This window comes from Oryzias latipes, chromosome 21 (assembly GCF_053564925.1).
Source record: "Oryzias latipes strain Hd-rR chromosome 21, Olatipes_Hd-rR_3.1".
Classification (NCBI taxonomy): Eukaryota; Metazoa; Chordata; class Actinopteri; order Beloniformes; family Adrianichthyidae; genus Oryzias; species Oryzias latipes.
This window is the reverse complement of record NC_136257.1, coordinates 11,393,961-11,414,208: the sequence shown is the minus strand read 5'-3', so window position 1 is coordinate 11,414,208 and position 20,248 is coordinate 11,393,961. Positions and strand designations below refer to the sequence as shown.

Below are 20,248 nucleotides of genomic sequence, written 5' to 3'. Positions count from 1 at the left end.
TCCTTGGGCAATACACCAAACCCCACCATGCCTCTGGTGGAAGGTTGGCGCCAGTGTCAGGCAGTGGAGCCGCAACCAGTGTGTGAATGTGTGTGTGACTGGGTGAATGGGTTTGTGACTGTGAAGCGCTTTGAGCCTTCAAAGAAGGTAGAAAAGAGCTATACAAGTACAGTGATCCCTCGCTATAACGCGGTTTACTTTTCACGGTTTCGCTACTTCACGAATTTGCATCGTGCATTGTGTTCTGCATTCTGATTGGCTAAAAAGTCACTCCGCTTCTTCTCTACCTGTGCGTCAGTTTAAAATGTACAGGTACGTAAAACAGCTTGCCAAATTAACATTACGTACGTGCAAATTATCTTGCAATTTCGAGTTTCTCTAAGACCCATAGAAAAAAGAGCGACAACAACTGCCTATCACTATGTTCTTCTGCCGAACAAACACAGCTGCACCGCGGGCTTCAAAAGAAGAAAACACTGCAGAGCGGAGTCAGGATGCAGCGGCTCAGTCTGAAGAGCAGTGAAATACACCTGAGTCAGTCACTATTTGTCCGACTGTACTTTGTATTTTTTTCATAATCATTTTAAATTTTCTCCCGTTAAACCAATTACTCGGGTCGCAGTGGGCGGGGCTAATCTCCGCAATTTGAAGACTTCTGTTCACATCGATGATTAAAATTATTATTTGACAGTACAGTACAGAAGTTATTTGTTGTAAAAAACGTTTCTAAAGTACTTTTATTTGTGAAACAAATGCTTGAGCCTGTAAAATGGTTTGTTCTTTCTTTTCAATGTATAATAGAGTATTTAATTGTATATTAATTGTAAGAAAAAAATTAAGGTTTCTACTTCACGGATTTGGCCTATCACGGGTTCTTTTTGGAATGTAACCCCTGCGAAAACAAGGGTTTACTGTATACCCCATTTACCATAATAATTTCTACCTCATGATCAATTTTCAAACAGTTTTGGGAGGCCATCTATATGTCACAACCAAATCCAAGTCTCTGATTGGTCAAATTTTGACTGGCTTAACTTGTCAAATTGGGGACGTCTCTGTGTGGAGTTTGCATGTTTGCCCAGTGCATGCGTGAGTTTTCTCCGGGGACTCCTGTTTCCTCCCACCGTCCAAAAATATGCTTCAAAAGTTTTTTCTTTAACTCTCAATTACCCCTAGGTATGAATGTGAGTGTGCATGGGTGTGTGATTTGTGGCCCTGTGACAGACTGACGACCTGTCCCCTGCCTTCGCCTGCGAGTGGCCAGATAGGCTCCGGCAGTCCCTTGACCTCGAAAGGGACAAGACAGGTTAAGAAGATGAAATGAATGAATGGTTTAACTTTCAACATGCGTTCAGTGGCTGAGCATTTTAGATTTAGAGCCCGAAAATTGACCTAAAAACTTGCGTAGCGATGCATGAACGTTTTGAACACGGAAGCTCGAAATGCGCTTTAATGCACATTTGCTTTTTTACTTTTCGTTGGAGGTGGTCACTTGAACACGCGTTTCTGAGCCTGGTTTGAACATAGCATAAAAACGTGCTATCTGCAGCTGGCGTGACTGCTAAAAAGTGCCAAGGTGGTTAACCAAAAAATATGACTCCTCTCCCCTAGTCATCTTTTTCCTCACCAGACCATTTGAGCTTTCTTAACCCCCTCCTCCTTTTTTACTTGTCAATCTCCATCTCTGCCTCATCTACCATGACAGATTTCAGCATCATCAAAGAGAGCTTTTCCATTAATGGGCCTTGACCGTGTCTGACTACTATTCTTAAAAACCTCTGCTGCAAGGCACGCTTATTCAAATCTCCCCCTGCACGCCACACCCCAACTTTTCATCTCACCTCACCTCCTTACCATAATCTCCCTTTTTTTTCTCCTCCTACATAAATTTGCCGCTCCTCTCACCTTACAAGAGCCCCCCTCTGTTGTTTGTGGGGACTTGCCTGATAGCCATTAGTGTTACACCCTATTACATCAGTAATGACTGACTGTGAGCTCTAATTAGACATGTGTTAGGCAGAGCTGACTTACCTCCCCGACACCTCCTCCTCCTCCTTCTGTGTTTCTGCAGAGCTGTTACTGTGACTCCATCGCCGTGGCGACACCATTAGCACAGCACCTCCACGAGTTGCAGCCCGAGACTGTTAAAACCATTATGTTCATTACAGACCAATCAGAGGCAAAGGTGTTATGCCTAATTGATAAGCTGAACAATGCGTAAAATCTTGTCTCTAATTGCCCTGAGGGAAAAGGAGAAAGCACCCTGAGAGAAAGAGACAGTGAGAAAATGAAAAGAAGGAGAGCGCGGAAGCGGCTGGCGTGCTAATTTTAAAATCTGATATTTTTCCACTCGAATAATTTAGGCTTACAATATGTCTTCATCCAAACATGCTGCCGATTTTTTTTCCACCCTCTCGAATAATAGGATGTTTCTTCTGGGTTTGTCATCTGTGATAAGATGATTATCTGAAAGGTCTGTGGCACATTGTGAAGAGAGTCTCGCCTTCTCTGCTGGAGTAGGTAATCCTGGGTAATAGCATTATGGACACAGTGTTTTCCTAAAGCCCATGATTATCCTCTGCTGTTTGCTGTGGGATTGACATTGGCCTCCTGGTCTCCCTCTCTCCTCCTCTGCCGACTCCTTTTCTCACTTCCCTCGCTTTGTGTCATCCTGCCTCTGACTCACCACTCCATCAAGCCCTTATATACTCTTCTCCTGCAAGAGTAAGAGATGAAAATAGAGCACATGGAGCAACAAAAGAACAATTTGCTTGTAGACAAGTGTGCCCCAGATATTTGAATGACATGTTTATTCTCTCCTTCAATAAGAAAAAAAAAGAAAGATAATGGCTCTGACGGTTTGGCAGTTTGAGGTCCCGTTCTAACTTCAATGAGGATGAGATATGTTATGCCGTTTTTATAAATGTATGTTTGGCAGCCGGGTCTCAAAATTGCACACTCCAAATCGTCAGCTGACTTCAAATTCTTTCTGGCTTTCAGGTTGTCGCGGTTTGAAGTGTCCTGTTGTGCGGTTTGTGTGTTACAAAGCTAACCTGACCTTCGCCTCAAGCCAATTGGTTCAGACTTCCCTCAATGCTTTTAGGCCTGAACATGATCTTGATCTCTCATTCTCGCTGTCATTCATGCCCCCCCCCCATCTCACTCACCTTACTTTTACTTAGCTCACCACTCGGTGTCAATCCCCTGTGTTTATGTGTCACGCGTTTGCTGCAGAAAGCACAGCAATCTCCTTGACAAGTTCTTGTTTTTTGTTCATGAAAGAGCAGGCCAATTCCCATAAATTGAGTTATCTTGGTTTTATTTATAAAATATGTGCAGATTTTAGAATTTCAAAAATGCGTTTAAGTACTTTTAAAAGACCAAATATGTGTCATCTAAGGCAACAATAGACTTGCCAGCCGCAGAATTCAGGCAGTCAGCTCTAGCAGTGGAGTGGATGCTGCAACTTGATCAAATAATTGATTTATATTCCTACGATCCATCCAGACTGATTTGTCTGAGGCAATTTGGCAACTGAAATATGATGTACATTGATTAATTAATTAATTAATTAATATTGGAAAATACCACTTGGATTGTGTTGCAAGAAATCCAGGGAATCAGGAAAACTTCACCTGTACGGTCAGTAACGAGGTATTTATCTCTGAGTCACTGGTTGGATTTTTGGCTAAAGAACAATTTTAGGCCAGTGAATCGGATCAAAATGAACCAATATCAACGATGAATCGTATTGGCAACCGCAAATTATGATACGAATTGAACCGTTACGCCCCTGTGCAACAGGCAGTGCAGGGAACCATCAGTGGCCTTTTAGATTCATTAACAGTCAGGGAGCTGCTAACTCTGCTCCTGTGTTTGCGAAACAGACCAAACACCAGGCTTTCATTTCAGAGAAGAAATGAATCTGAGAGAAGTAAAGGGAGTGAATGTCAGAGCTGTGAACCTGAGCTTAATCAGGCTTCCATCAAGTTCAGTTTTACACCATGTGTGTGTGTGTCTGTGTGTGTGTGTGTTTCTGCACCTTGAAGCTGTCAGAGCCACATGCTCCCAAGCTGTGCAGCTTCCATATAAACTAAAGCGGATACTCTGCGCCTCACAGCTTGAAGCAATATTTGATGACTTCAGGATCATGCTGCAAGAGAGCTGCATGCCTAAAAATAAAAAATAAAAAAGACAAAGAAACAGCCTTCCAAGTCAATAAGTCCCCGTGTGGACCTTCTTGTCTTTCTCTTGCATCCTTTGCTGTTCCAGGATCAGTAATGGGAGTCAGTATCCAGGAGGAGACAAGGGGGTGCGAGGCTCCTTGCCAAGTCCTCCTCGCCCCTCCTCCTCGAATGCGGCACAGCTGCCTTTCAGAACCCCGCCGCTCCAGCCTATTCATCCTGGAGAGCCAAAAAAAGAAAAAAAAAAGGAAAAAAAGTGGCCATTTAATAGAATACTTGTTTTGTATTGTTGTGTGCCACACAAAAGACGTTCATTATGTTTGGAACGAGCCCCTTTTCGCAGAGAGAAACAATAACTTGGAATTGTCTGTTTTAGAGTGTATAATAAATGTCATTTCTTCTTGTCTCGGCCCCTCAGTGTGTGTTGAGTGGTGGGTTTGGGCACCGGGCATGGATGGCCTTGGCACTCGAGCGGCCAGGCAGTAGTGGGAGTAACGGTCTTACATGGAGCTTTGGAGGGGTTTAGGAAGGCTTTAGGAGCATGAAGCGACAAATCTGCCCACTTTTCTCCGGAGCAAAGGGAAGGAGAAGAAACTGCGTAAGTTTGGATCTGACAATTCCATAGAAGCAAACGTATTTACAATATTTAACTCGTGCGCATTTTGCGTAATTATAAAACACGCAGAGCAATTTTATTGAATGTTTTCCTTATTTGTTTGCACGCATTATGCGCACTGTTTTCCTCGGTTCCGCACAGACGCGATGCGTTTTCTAGCAGCAGGTTGACGTTTCATTCTGGGACAAGTGAGCCCCTCAGGGTTCGGCTGCACAGAGCGCACACTGCTTCTTTTTATGCTACCAGTTGCTCTCCGCTCGACTCCGTTAGATTTTCTTTAAAGTGACATTTACGTATTTGAGGGACCATCACCAAAACACGCAAAATGGAGAAATTTATTTTTTAAACTTTGGGTTTCTTACGCAAAAACTAATTGTCCAGATATGTCGAGAAAATGTATGTTTAAAAAGTTGAAAGGGAAACCAGTTGGGGTAGGCTGGGGTGGGGAGGGGGGGCAAAGCCTTTCACCTGGTTACCAGGCGATCTGTTGAAACTCACCATTGCGCGCGTAGAATCCGGCGGACGCGGGATTGTTGCGCACGGACACGGTTCTCCAGGTTAAAGCTGACAGTTTAAAGAAGAGGAGAAGACATGCAGGTCTTTTTTTACGCACGAGGCTCAATCTGGCAGGGGGTTGGGCGGTTTGGCTAAGCAGCGCGTGGACATGCATTCAAAAACATACCATCATATTTATTGTGATTTGTTGTGGTTCGGCTGGGTGAGGGGTTGGGGGGGGGGGTGGATAACTGCTTTGACCCTTGGCCTCAGTCGCACACCGTCATGACACCGCGCGCACACGGTGTTACAGAAGCTGGCGCACAAAAGGAGCAGGGAGCTTTGAAAAGAGGCTTGTTAAAGGAGGACTGATGGGGGATGACAGAGAAAGTAAGCAGGGGCCACCGGGGGTCTCGCTGTCACTGTAAAGGCTAATCCTGTATGTACAACCCAGAATGCTTTTAACAAAACACAACAATATGCTTATATGTGTTTTTTGTGTAGATATTTTCTTTTTTAAATGTGGATTTCTCTCATCATTTCAGTTATTTAACCTTCATTATAATTGGAATGTGTAGTATCTGCTTATTCGGTTTAGTGCTACAAATCATGCAAAAATCCAAATAGTTTTTTTTTTATAATCGTTTAATTTCACATTTTAAATTTTAAATATGCGAAAGAGAGAAAACCCTATCTCCAGATCTTTTTCTGTTTGTTTTCTGTGTGATGTCTTCACTATCACTCCGCTCCCCGCGGCCCTCATCATGACACTGCCATCCTTCTCGGGCCTTGAGCCACATGGCCTGAAAAGCACTGGAAACGGCTGTTGACCATGGTGACATCCCTTTAACCCCATTACCAAAGACGCACGGATCCGTCCGACTGATCCCGCTCCCCCGGGTCCCAAACAGAGAGCGATCTCAAGCTAAGCTCTAATTAAAATAATAATAAAAAAAATAGCAAAAGAATGATAGAATGATTAAATCGTTAGTCTCACCGCGGGAAGTGGTATTTCGTTTGCGCTTTCAATTAGAGGCTGATTGGGCTTTTCAGGGGAGGTCAGCTGTGAAATCTGGATCATTCCTGCGCAGACTCCAAAGTAAGGAGTGCGCTCCTTTTCAGTGGGACACCTGACTGGATTCAAATAAAGAAGGATTAGTAAAGGTTCAGAAAAAACAAGACCATAATTGAACCTGATGTATAGGGATGGCCTCGTTCTCCTTTACCAGCAGACGGCGATAACATCATGCCGCCAAATCCCCTTCATTAAAAGTCCATCCATCTATATAATGAGAGGGGAGGGAGGAGGGGGGGGTCATCCTCTAGAGAAAAAACATGTGATGAATTTGGTTTGCATAATTCCTCTTCCTGCTATTAAATCAAAATTATCCAGAAACGCATTTTCTCCAACATTGTAGATGATTTTGGAGTAGAAACTAAACCCAAAGCTTTCGGAAAACTTCTTGAAACTGGATAAATGTAGAGAAAAAAGTATGAGACAACAAACAACAACTCTTATCTGGTGCTTTTTTAACAACTAAAAGGGTCTTTTTTAATATGCATTTAAAAATGTCTAAGACGCACTCCTAACGCAACGTGTCCGTTACGTGGCTGCTTATTTGTTATTTTGTCACTGACGCTTAAGAGCCTGTTAGAAATTTTCAAATGTGCTATTTGTGGGACTGACCCTCTTCTCTTGCCTCCTCCTCCTCCTCCTTCTCCTCCTTCAGTGTTTTTTCCCCTCCATGGTAATCCAGTCACCTGACCAAACGCCATGCAAATCACTCCGCTGCTAGAGCCTCATTGGCCGCTTGTGGCTCATTTAACCGCTGTCAGTGCGCATCACATGGCCGCCACTTTAAGCAACTTCTGAACTCCGGCAGGGAAAGTGGCTCCAATGCGCGTTTCTCTGTGTGGACGTGAACCGAGTTCAGCTACTGACAGACTGACAAACTCTCTGGAGAACATTTTGATTTTCCTCTTCTTGGAATAATTCGAACTTCCTCTTCGCTTCGTTTGGGGTCAGTAGAACATCTATCTGTTGTAAAGCCGCAATCAGCCTGTGCGCAGCCAGCCCAGCGAGCGCACCTCTCCGATCGTGAGACAGACTTTTCTCTCTGTTGGTGGTAACGTTTAAAAGCGGGTGAATGTATAGCATGATGATGGAAACGGACCTCCACTCCCCCGGCCACCAGACGAACACGTCCACGGGGCAAACGGGGCCAAACGGTGGCTCCAAAGCCAACCAGGAGCGCGTAAAGAGACCAATGAACGCGTTCATGGTGTGGTCCCGGGGGCAGCGGAGGAAGATGGCACAGGAGAACCCCAAGATGCACAACTCGGAGATCAGTAAGCGGCTTGGCGCGGAGTGGAAGGTGATGTCCGAGGCGGAGAAGCGTCCTTTCATCGACGAGGCGAAGCGGTTGCGCGCCATGCACATGAAAGAACACCCGGATTACAAGTACCGGCCCAGACGGAAGACCAAGACGTTGCTGAAAAAGGACAAGTATTCTCTCGCGGGGGGGCTCCTTTCTGGACCCAGCGGTGGCGCTGGAGTTGGTTTGGGTGTCGGCATGAGTTCATCTGGGGTCGGACAGAGGTTGGAGAGCCCCGGGGGTCACGCGGGTTCCGCCGGTTCCGGCTACGCGCACATGAACGGCTGGGCGAACGGCGCGTACTCGGGGCAGGTGGCTGCAGCCGCGGCGGCCGCTGCGATGATGCAGGAGGCTCAGCTCGCCTACAGCCAGCACCCTGGCAGCGGGGCGCACCACCACCACCACCACTCGCACCACCACCACTCGCACAACCCGCAGCCCATGCACCGCTACGACATGACGGCCCTGCAGTACAGCCCCATCTCGAACTCTCAGAGCTACATGAACGCCTCTCCATCCGGCTACGGCGGGATCACCTACACGCAGCACCAGGGCTCCGGTGTCTCCTCCTCGGCCGCCATGGGCACGTTAGGATCTCTGGTTAAATCGGAGCCAAGCGTAAGCCCCCCCGTCAGCAGCGCGCACTCACGGGGCCCCTGTCCCGGAGACTTGAGGGAGATGATAAGCATGTATTTACCCACCGGGGAGCCCGGGGACCCGTCCATGCAGAGCAGACTCCACGCGCTGCCTCAGCATTACCAGAGCGCCGCGGCGGGGGTGAACGGGACGGTCCCTCTAACGCACATTTAGGACTCCCAGAAGCCCAGAAAACACAGAACCAAATACTGACCTCTTTTCTAAAACGAGCCTCCATCATTTTGTACAGAATGTTTATCATGTAAATGAAATTAACCCATTCATCCCGGCTTTTTTTTAACAGCCACCAGTGGAATTCTCTAAGACATTTATTGTGCGTTCATGTTTTTGTCCATGCCCTCAAAATCTTAGTTGAGGACAAAACACAGGCTTCACCTGGGGGGGGGGGGGGGGGGATCTCACAATGTTTCCTTTTACTTCAAGGGGGAGGGAGGGATGCTTGTAACTTATTTTAAAATGACAGAAAGTGTCGTAATCATGAGAAAGTGCTTTAAAAGGTGTGGGCAGAAGAAAAATTACATTCCTTTAATATTTGTGTTCATGCGCAGAAGCCTGTGTCTTAATTCTTGGAAATCTTTTTATTGTAAGACTCTAATTATTGTAAATTGTGAATAATTTCAGTATTTTAAAGGGATCACAGGAAACCGCTGTTGTAATGTTAGCGCTTTTCTGGAAATGAAAAGCTCTGATACTGCAATGAAGAATAAATTTCACAAGATGTTGCTTGGATTCTTAAGAGAGCGGTGTTAGATTGATTATTTTTGTCGGGGTTGTTTTTTTATTATACAACTAAGTGAAACTAAATGACTAAATTAATTATTTTTATTTTATGACGTGCAGCTAAATATAAATTTTATTTTCAAATACCTGGAAAAATTATGTTAATTTTCTCTTGTGCTGAGCTGTTCAACTAAAGTTGACTTTTATTAGAAAGAAGTTTATAGTGGGATAAAGAAATAGTTAGTTTTTTTTTTATTCTTTCCGAATTTTAACGTTAATTATTGATATTTATACCATAATTTTATCTTATGTTTCATCGAACTCTTCACTTTGATATCTGCTTTTTACAAGTTTTCATTTTTAATCATGCAAAAAAACAAACTTAATATCAATAGGATTTGTCTAAGTGTAAAAAACTGAAACTTTCAAATTATAATTACAGCAACAAATTCTTAAGTTATTGTTCTGTTCGTCAGTTTTGACGCGATACAAAACAAAAACAAAAACATGAATTTTTCAAAAAAGGTTTGTATAATCTCACACCTTAAAAATATAAACAAAATAAAATGAAATAGTTTAATTTCAATACTGTTTGGAATGAAAACGAAATAATATTATTTGAATATGAGTCAGAATGACTGCAAAAGTTTGGAGTTGCATGTGATATATTTTATCCCTTTATTGCCTAAAAAACGTTTTATTTGGAAGTCAAGGACAAAAAGAAGAAGAATTCTAACTGTGGATGCATGTAGAACTGCCCTATATATAATTAATTATTTCAAATGTCATAAACAAACAGCTGGTGTTAATATATAGTTAGGTCATTATTGGCGCAGTCACCCGCACTGAAAATATGATCATACTGATCATATTGGGCCTTCTCTTACTGTATTCAATGCATTGTTTTAACAGACTCAATCTCTTTGGATGACATTTTTCTAAAGTTTAGGTAATTAAAAATTGTGAGCAAATTTATTTTAGCAAAATTCTTTAATCCAAACTCCCCAGTGGATTAACTATTTATTAAAACTTTCTCCGTGTTGTGTCTTGAAATTGAAAGTAAAGCCGTTACATTTTAACGCAACTTTGGAGATCATCTCCGCTGCTTGTTATTTTAAAGATCTCTCCAAATCCAAGAAATATCCACTTGCGCACGGATACGGTTAAAAATCAATGATCTTCCTCTAAAAAGTCAAAGGCCCTTTTTTTGCTTTCTTCAAAACTTTCATTAAAAGACAATCTAACCCCTGGGTGCGCGCGCGTAAGCGTTGGCGCGCGGATAAATCTTTTGAAGTAAATCACAGGAACAATGCTGGATTTCAGCTTTCTAGATGCGTGAAGAAACTGCATCGATGGGTCTGTTTCTGTACTCCACGCGCGCGCGCTGTGATGCAGAGGAGGAACTCCTCGCGCGCTTTGCATCTCTCTTATCTGCTGATGTGAAGAGATGCGGATTAAAGGCTGAAAGCGCGGAGAGGCGGAGCGCGTCACGGCGCATCGCCAGGCTAAAAAGAGGAGCGTTCTGGCAAATTTAACCCTCATAAATTACACCTCGAGGTGGAAGACGGATGGTGTCAGCGCGCAGCAGAGCTTCGACTGGTCCTGCGCATAAACTCTTGCGCGCTTTTGCGCACGCGTGTTCAGCTGACCGGCAATAAATCTCTCCACCTCGCGTCTCTTATCTTGTAGTCACCGATATATTCCGGGCTAGGAGGCCATCAGCAGCAGCGCACAAGCGCATGTTGGTAAAGCCCCGATCCTTTGCACTCCCTGTCCTAAATGGGGATAATTAGCGTCACTTTATCACGCCTCTGCATATTTTCTCCGCGTCGCTCCCCCCCTCTTTCCCTAAAAAATTACCAAGCAGCCTGCTCTTGTCGCCCGCTCTGTCACAGAAGATTATGGAGACAGATTGCACAGAGCGAATGTGCCGGGCGAGATTAGCACGGAATAGAGAAAGCAACTGGGCCAATGAATTTCTCGGAAGGGCCTTATCGTGCAATTACACGTTGACATGTTTAACAATCTTGCTGCCTCTTAATCCTGCAGTGCTGCTCTATCTGCCCACAGCCGCTGCGCGCTACGCGGGTGCACAGACCTAATGCACCGAAACGCAATACAAATAAAAGTTCAAGAGAAATTGCTTTATTTCCCAACTTTGTCCAGCCTTGTAAGGTATTTTGGCTCCTATTTTGTTGTTGCTGGAATAGTTTTGCGCCCTAGCTCTATTGAACAAAATAAGAAATACAATAAAAGAAAAGAAAAATGCTCAAACCATCTCCAACCTTTTTTAATGCGTAATTTCCAAAATGGCATCAACAAATTGGAGTTCAACGCAGGCTTCCCCATCTGCCTGCCTGCCCCCCCTCTCCCGTCCCCTCCCCCGTCTCCCCTGCCTGGCTGTACATGGACGCCTGTGTGGGAGTGATTGTGGCGCGCCACTGTAGGAATTTGGCATCGTCCGTGGGTTGGAGAGCCGCCCCACGCTGAGTCCCATTCAGCGGCCAGCGCGCTGTGAGGTTGGGAAGTTTCATTCAGCCGTACAACTCAATGGCCCCCACAAAGGCGATTACAAGCCCCAGCGCACTCCTTGTAGGGACCTGGGAGCGACGCAGGTGCGAGGGGTCGGGGGGGGGGGGGGGGGGTAGCCCCGTCAGAGGGCTGATAAAAGCGGGACAGGGCTGAGGCCACACAAAACTAACTTTTTTCTGGAGGAAGGAGGAGAAAAGAGGAAAGAGGAAGAAAAATACATCTGGAAAGAGGAACAAGTTTAGGTAAATGAGTCATGCTGAGAAGTAAATGTACAAATGTTCAATTTATTGTAGAATATCAAATTATCCAGTGAGACAATCACACTCAGACAACCTATATAGATCTGATTGAAAGCAAGCTGTTTCCCAAATCTTAGCTCATCTATTTTCAGATATTTCAATGTTGACCTTTTGAGAAAAGGAAAAAAAAGCAAAAGGTCAGAGGGGGACTCTTTCGAATTTGTCAAAACACTTAGCAGCTGAGACTTAAAGATATAAGGCCATAGTGAAAATACATTTTTGTAGTCAAGAACACTGAGTAAACAGCAAATGACTGTGAAGTTTCTTTACCAAAGCTGATCTTTTCCTCAATAAAAGTGTTGGCGATGTTTTTTTTTGTCTCTGACATTTTTGTGCTTTACATAGATTTACTTAAGTGCAAGACTTGAAATTGTTAATCTAAGTGGAGTCTTTTTCTAAAATATAGTCTGCACACAGACGGTCTGGGTTGGAAAACACAAAACAATACGGATAACCAAAAAAAGCTGCCAGTGACAAGTTCTGCCCTTTATTCAGACAGAAATGACACCTGGCTGCACCTCTAACACATCTGAATGTCAGATTAAAACTCAGTGTTCTGCCAGTTCAAGCAAGAGATGCAGAAACCTCTAATCCGGTGCATCATGGCCCTTCTTTCAAGCTTCCTGGCAATCAGGCATTCTGTGTTTTTGCTCCGTAAATACACCTTTAATGATGGAGTGAAGTGTGACTCCAAACACTGGATGGAAGTTTCTGGCTTCGGAGCAGCTTTACTGTGGTCTTTCTAATTTAACTGACGCCCACAAAGGTGTCAGCGAAACAGTAATGTAATTTTTTTGCGTCATAAAATATGTAAGGTGATTGGATTTTCACCTTTTCTGAGTAGGTCGACCTCAGTCTTCAGCCACACATTTGGACTTTAAGCTTGTATGTAAAGTTACTTTCTCAAAAAAAAAAAGAAAAAAGAGAATCTCAGCAGAATTAAGTCTCCTAAAATACATCTAATTTTAAGCCGTGTTACACAGCCACTGCATATTTGTACATTTTATACGTATGAAATTTCAGTCTTTCATGATACATACGTGATATACATAATTTATAAGTCTTTATTGCATTCATCGATGTGTGCAGATGTCCGCTGAAGGTTTCGGCCAACAGATCTTTATGTGAATTTAGTTTTGACTGTTCCAAATGTTTGGTCTGTTAAGAATTACGCAAATTATGCCTATTTTACGTAGTATACACAATTATTCCATATATCTTACTGTGGGTGACACACTTTCAAATTAAATCACTTTCAAATTACATAGCTGACGCAAGAATCATTAATGAATTGTATATAAATAATCATGCACGGTTCAGGTTCTACCTTGATTTACGTGTTCGTGGTTCATTCATACTTCTTCTGTGGTTTTAACGTGGTTCATTTGTGATTCATCTGTGAAAATTTCACACAAAGACCAGAACTTTACTCACTTTTTCCCCGTACATTCACGTATGACCAATTTTCGACTGTGCAAAGTGTGCAATATGTGCAAAATGTAGGTAGTGGCTGTGTGACATGTCCTTTAAATTCAAACCTTTAAATATGTATTATAATAAAATGGATGTAAATTTGTATAAAGTAACTTAAAAGGTTTCAGAAATTGCGTAAGTTCTACTTGCTGCCCAGTTGTTTGACTGAATCCTACTCAATAACACTGAAATCTGATTCAGTTTAGACTTAAGTTTATGTTTGCATCCAAATAAAAAGGATAACTTTTGTTGGTTAAAAGAACAAAACGATATGTAGTAAAAAAAAATGTATATATACATGCAAATATATATTAGCATATGGTAAAGGTTTGGTTTGATTTGATTTGATTTATTGATTTATTTCAAGCATTGTAGTCAAAGCAATAAAGCATTTACAAATATTTATCATACTCATTACAGAAATGATAAAATGCATAGATTAAAAAAACAGAAAATAATACAAAAAAGACACTTAAATCACATTTGCTTAATTTAATACAGTGATCATTAGCTAAAGTCAAGTAGAGCTTGATTTATTGCTTGAAAGGGAGTGGGAAGAAGCGATCTTATGTAATCCCACCCCTACTGCATTAATTCATTTTATAGTTTTACATCGTTTTTGTAATCCTATTCTGATCAGATAGATTCTTTTCAAGTAACAAAATCCAGTGCCTAGTAATGATTGATAATCTTCAGAAAGCATTCATTCGTGATTTCAGTAAAGAGTAACAGTAACCGTTATGTAATAATCATTGATTATTGTTAGAACACATTATCACATTAAAGCAGTTATTGCTACACATAGATGAAGTAAGGAAAATCAATAGCTTGTTAATTTCCAATAACAAATCTAGCCTTCTTCATTGGTCAAATTCAGTATTCCCATGAAGTTTTTTGAGCTCATGTGTTGATCAAACTCTGTGCTGTGCTGTGCTGTGCTGAAAAAATGCAAATAAGTAAAAACAAAAACAGCTGCATCTCGGACTTTACAAGCCTCGGGTGGGAGGAAGGAGGAGTCCCGGGAGAAAACCAACGCATGCGGGCGAACATGCAAACTCCACACAGAAAGGTCCCCCATTGGTGTTCTGTTTCAGGTCCCCCAGCTGGGACTTGAACCACGGGCGTTCTTGCTGTGCGACAAGAGTGCTAACCACTGCACTCTTGCCTCATGACTCAAAAAGAAAACTTACAACTGTGAGGCACAGAGGTAATGATTTGATCTGCTTTCTATCCAATATCATGAAATATTTAGACAGACTTATCTGTTTGATGGGTTAGAGTTGACTGAATTTCTAACAGCTGAGCTTGTTTTTTTTTTTGAGAAATACAAAAAAACAAAAATCTAGAAATTGTGTCGCCTCAATCCAGGGGTGGAGCTACAAAGGGTCAAAGGGTCATTATTGGCAAAGATGAAGAAACCATCATTCCAACCTTCTTTAAGCATTGCCAAAATACCAAAAGCAATACGTTTTAATTATTTTTTCTTTCATGTTTTGCCCCCCTTCAAAAGTCTTCTGCCCCTGCCCTCCCATACACAAACACACAAATAAAATGTTTTAGCTCCGCCCCTGCCTCAATCTAAATCAAGGAAAATTTGACATTTCTTTTATTTGTTGTATATTTTTTTTCAATTACAGAACAATTGAAAAAACACAATAGCACATATGGCAGTGCTCTTCCTCATGCTGTTTATGAGTCATCAAGGTGATCAGGGCTTTTAATTCTATAAATTTTAAGGAATTGTACTTAACAGAGGGAATGTTCTTTTCCTCCCTAAAGATGCATCAACAAATTCTTTAAATCTTAAAGCCCACGAAACAGCAGCAGAAAAATCCAAAGATTCTTGTACCACAGTGACAGACCATAACAATTACTGCTACATTTTGTTTCAGGCGGCATGAAAAAGTTGCTAGAAGGAAAATAATAACACAAAAGTTTATTACACCACATCTCACTGTAGTTCAGGTTTTGGAACAAAGTTGTGAAGCAATTGCCAGTTCCTTCTTTTAAAAAAATCTTACAGCTGGTTCCAAATTTCATGGTTTTTAAGCTCTCCCCTCATCTTCTTAGAGGAATGAGATCACTTTAGGACCATTATTTTTAAAACATTTAGAATTTTCAGGTGATCATTTTTCTGGACTTTTCTGTTATGATTTAAAGGATTCAATCTTTTCTTTTCACATTTTTACTGAATAGATTATTATAGATCTTAACATTCATGATCCCATTTTCTTGAAAGAGTTCTAGTCCTGATAAACAGTACAGCCTCATGCCCGGTTCTCCATGTGAGAGGAGGATCTTCTATTTGTTAATCTACGTACACACCGGGATTTGAACAATCATTCAAGTAGGTGATAAACACACCTTCTTGAACGCTCGTTTAGCTCATGGTGTTCACACTGAACAAGCAGGAAGGGGACTTTTCTTTTTTTCTACTGTTTACTTGCGCATGTACCTACAGTTGGAAGAGGCTTAATGTGAAATGTTGAAGCGCTGCAAATCTGGTGAATCTTGCTCCAGGCTTTTTTTTTTTCTTTTTGTAGTGATGCATTTTTCCTGAAGAGACTTTGCTCCAGACCTTTGTGTGTACATTGGAATGTTACTAAAGAAAATGAGAAAATTTAACAAATGAGATAAAAGACACACTTATTCAGCTATTTTCATTCAACCACTGAAAGTGTGACCTGCTTGCTTCTGATTTTAACAGCCGGTCACCTTCAGGTCTGAGTTCGGGTAATCCTAAATGCACTAAGCTTAATATTTGCAGAAAATTTAATGAATGTTAAAAAGCAGCAGAGACATTCTGTCTTAAAATGTGAATGGTTTTGCCTCTTGTGAAGCATTAATTCCACATAAACACACTGAATGGATTCATTGTAGTTTTAAGTCTTGCTGTTCTAAAAGCTTGAAATCATTTTCGACTAAATTTGACTTTTGGTTTGCACATAAATCAAGTTTCCAGAGCTGCTCTTTTTTTAATCGCTAGAACAGTTTTGAAAATTAGGAGCATCCTGTCTCTGATTGACCCAGAGATAAATGCATTTGCTACTTTAAGATGACAGTATTACTGCACCACTTAAAAATGGAATTATTTTTTCAAAATATTACAAATATATTTTACCATAAAGTTAAATTAAAACACAAGTTTTGCCCGAAAACAGAAATTTACTCTCTGCAAATAAAATCGTCAATATAAAAAAGGAGAAAAACTACAATAATGTTGTGCCTGATGCAAAATCTCCACCTTTTTTTTTTTCTTTCAGCTTGTCCCATCAGGGGTCGCCACAGTGAAGCATCCTTTCAGTCGCGGATGAGTTGCATGGTTATCTTGGCAATGTTTTATGCCGGATGCCCTTCCTGACGCAACCCTCTCAAGGTAGCTGGGCTTGGGACCGGCACAGAAGTAGTGAAGGGAAATAGGGAGCAGCCCGGATTCGAGCCCTGGTTTCACGGATGGAAGGTGCTGTAAACCAGCACAAGCTAAACTGGCTCCATGCAAAATCTCCACCTTAAACTTTAAAAATTGTATAAATACAACTTTAACATTTGTGTAATAATAATTAAAACATGTTTTGGTGACCTTAAAGAACCTGACAGAGACTGGACTAACATTGGTCAAAGGAAGAGAGATAAAAACAGAAAGAAGAGAACTTTGAATGCTAGAACTTGTAGACTTAAAATAAACCTTATTGCTTCTCCAATTGGTTCAAGAACAGATTATTAAACTGTCTTTAAATGTCCCAAACGTTAAAAAACAACTTTAGAAGATGCTAAACTCTTTAGCGAACATGTTCAATGCTCCCAATCTGAAGCTCTGTAATCAGGTAAACACTTCAAAAACAGACATTAATTGATTTAGTTGTCTGCAAATGGATGCATCAGAAGGGAGCGGAGCAGGGAGCTTGTGGCCCGTCCAGCATATTTTTTACATGGCAAATAAACTCTTTTTCAATCGGCATTTTTTCATCTGTCCCTGATTCACAACAATTTAAACAAAGAAATACTCAGAAATGCAATTTTAAGATTAATTTTTTTTATATTTGTCTTCGGTCATCAGAAATATGCAACAAGAGCATGTTAAAAACACAATTTTCCTCAGAGTGGATCTTAAAAGCTTGGAAGCAGAGTTCATGGTGTATTAAAAAAACAACTGAGTGGAAATTTATGAAGTGACTTGTCAGTTCAGGTCACAAGTCTGAAGAGTTGTAGTATATAATGTTGAAAGTTTTTAAGGTGGTTATGGCTGAGGGGTAGATGAGGCAAAACCTCCCAAAAATGGCTCATAAGGTTTTGTTATTAACTCAGGAGGAGGTTTTAAACATATTGGTAAGGCAGATCGAAAGAGATGGGAAGGATGTGCAGCAGGTCAGGATGATTAAGAATGGCGAAAGAAGAGCGTTCATAGGTGAAAGTGATAGAATCATTTTACAGGTTGATGATCGCGATTAATGAAGGCGTTAGATATAAAGAAAGTAGAAGTTTTGGCTAGGTGGGCACCGCAATTCTTGAATTGAGAAGGCCCCAAAAGCATGGAGACAAAGTGAGATGATACCAATTTTTTTTTTAAAGTTGAAAAGCAAAATGAAGTTATTGGAGAGAATAGTGGAAGCTAGGCTGGGGTCAGAAGTGAGCACATATGAGCAAAAATTTGGTTTAAAGCCAAGCAAATAAACTACTGATGGAATATTTGCTTTGAGGATGTTTCTGGAGTAAAACAGAGAAGATCAGGACATGGAAAAAGTCTGTGACAGGATACAGAGAGAGAAGCTGTGGTTTGGATGAGGTAGTGGTTCAGGACATATGAGAGCTGTAAGACAGTGATGAGATGTGCTGTAGGTGCGACAGAGAAGTTCAAGGTGGAGGTGGGACTACATGAAGGATCAGCTTTGACCACCTTCTTGTTCACTGTGATGATAGACAGACTAACAGATGAGGTTAGACAGGAATCTCTGTGGATCATGATGTTTGCAGATGATGCTGTGATCTTTAGTGAGAGCGGGGAGCAAGAGGGGGATCTCACTTGATCTGGAAAGTAAAGGAGAGAAGACATGTGAGACATGTAGATAAATAAAAGTAACCCAAGAGGCGATGAGGTAACAGGGAACATAGGTGGACCCTTAAGCTCTAAGGGTCAACAGTCCAGCAACACTGGAAAAGAGGCGTGTGCAAGCAGGTTAGAATGGGTGAAAGTGTCAGGTGTGATGTGTGACAAAAGAGTGTCAACAGGAATCAGGTATACAAAGACAGTGACGAGACTGGTGAGGCTAAAAGGTTTATACAGAGTTGCTGATGAAAAGACAGGAGTTAAAGCTGGAGGCAGCAGAGGTGAAGATCTGGAGCTCCTCTCTGGGAGGATGAATAAAGACAGAGGGACGGCTCACATTAGAAGTTTTGGAGATAAACGGAAATATCACTGACAGGATCTTGAGGTCAGAGCTGTCAGAGTTCCACAGGAGGACTGAAGAAATGTATGGGTGTGGTAAAAAGGGCGGTGGACTTAGTTGATTTGAGTGAAGAGGATGAAGAAGATAGGGTTACATGGAAGCAGATGATTGGCTATAACAACCCCTGGAGGGAACCGGGAGGATCTCTGACCTGGATTGAGCTTTTATTAATTTTATTCATGTAGTAAATGCAAATGTTTTGTTTTTTCTTAAGCTCTATGTTGCAATTTCTGATGCAAGGTTGCGTTTAAGTCACGTTAATTATTAAAAACAGGGTTGGCTTAATAGTTTCAGCTTTTGTCCTTGTTAATGACCCTCCTTTGGTAGATTTAAGTCCGTGGTTTCAGTTACTCTGTGTCAGGTCCTTTGTCTCGTCACCTTTTGGGTTCGTGTCAATTTCAAGATTAGTCTTTTATCAGTTTAGTCAAGTTCAGCTTCTGTTCTTAGTGGTTCTTCTTGTGATCGGTTTCAGTTAGGCGAACAAGATATTTGAAGAGACTCAAAGAGCGTAAAGAAACTGAAGTTTTGAGGCAGTTTTGACCCAGCACTTTGCAACAGTGTATTTCTCAGGTTTGGTCAGAAACTCAGACCCAATTTACGGCATGATTTTAGGAAGTAAATAAATCACTTTTTTTTTGGCACAAAAATATTAAAAAATTTTAACCCATTGAAATGAACTGTTAAGGTGTGTAAGACTAGGAACTGGCAGCAAAGGAGCCAAAACACAGCAGCCCAGGCTTGGTGACAGAAACTTGAAAATTTCACAAATACACTTGAACATGATAAAATCAAAGGGCCAATCTGCACACCCACAATGTACATTTTGTGCATATTGCACAAATGACAATTGGTCATAAGTGAATATAGGTGGAAAAAGTGAGAAAAGTTTTGGTCTTCATGTGGAATTTTCACAGATATATCAGGAATAAACTACAGAAGTACGAATGAACCAAACAAAGAGCACGTAAATCAATGTAAACTATGAACCGTGCGTGATTATTTTGCTGTTTATCTGCAATTCAATGGTGACTCATGCGTCAATTACGCAAATTGAACGTGATCTGTGCACTGTATACGCAATATAAAAGTTATACATCGGTGGTACATGCGTGAAAAGTCAGTTAGACATATGTGGAACGGTCGTGAAAAAACACAAGTTTGCGTATTAAAGTGGTTAAAACTAATGCCTAAAGATACTCTAATGAAAATCCTAATTTTGTTGTTTTTAACATGCTCTTGTGGTATTTTTCTGATGATAGAGGATAAATGTAGAAAAAATTAAGATTAAAATTGCGTATTTCTTTATTCAAATTGTTGTTACTCAGGAGCAGATGAAAAAATGCTGTTTGAAAAAGATTGTATTTGTGAAAGTAGAAAGTACGCTTGGCACGCCACAAGCTTCCTGCGCCGCTCCAGTCTGATGCAACCACTTGTAGACGACTAGATTCATGTA

At 41.4% G+C, this 20,248-nt stretch overlaps 1 protein-coding gene and 1 long non-coding RNA gene across 4 annotated transcripts in view; both read left to right on the top strand.

Annotated features, from left to right (window-relative positions):
* Positions 1–20,248, top strand: part of LOC111946746 (uncharacterized) — a 97,987-nt gene that overhangs the window by 74,940 nt on the left and 2,799 nt on the right. The window contains exon 3 of one of the 3 annotated variants that reach the window (XR_013652921.1): positions 16,615–16,727. The exons of 1 other annotated variant lie outside the window; for it this stretch is intronic. This is a non-coding gene — a long non-coding RNA (uncharacterized LOC111946746). Of the gene's footprint in view, positions 1–4,642; positions 4,783–16,614; positions 16,728–20,248 lie in introns of those variants that run through there. One more of the 3 variants, XR_013652922.1, reaches the window with a different exon arrangement.
* sox1a (SRY-box transcription factor 1a) lies at positions 7,443–8,480 on the top strand. Its single transcript, NM_001164865.1, is given in 3 exon segments — positions 7,443–8,004; positions 8,038–8,057; positions 8,094–8,480. Coding segments are annotated over 3 exon segments (969 nt in total).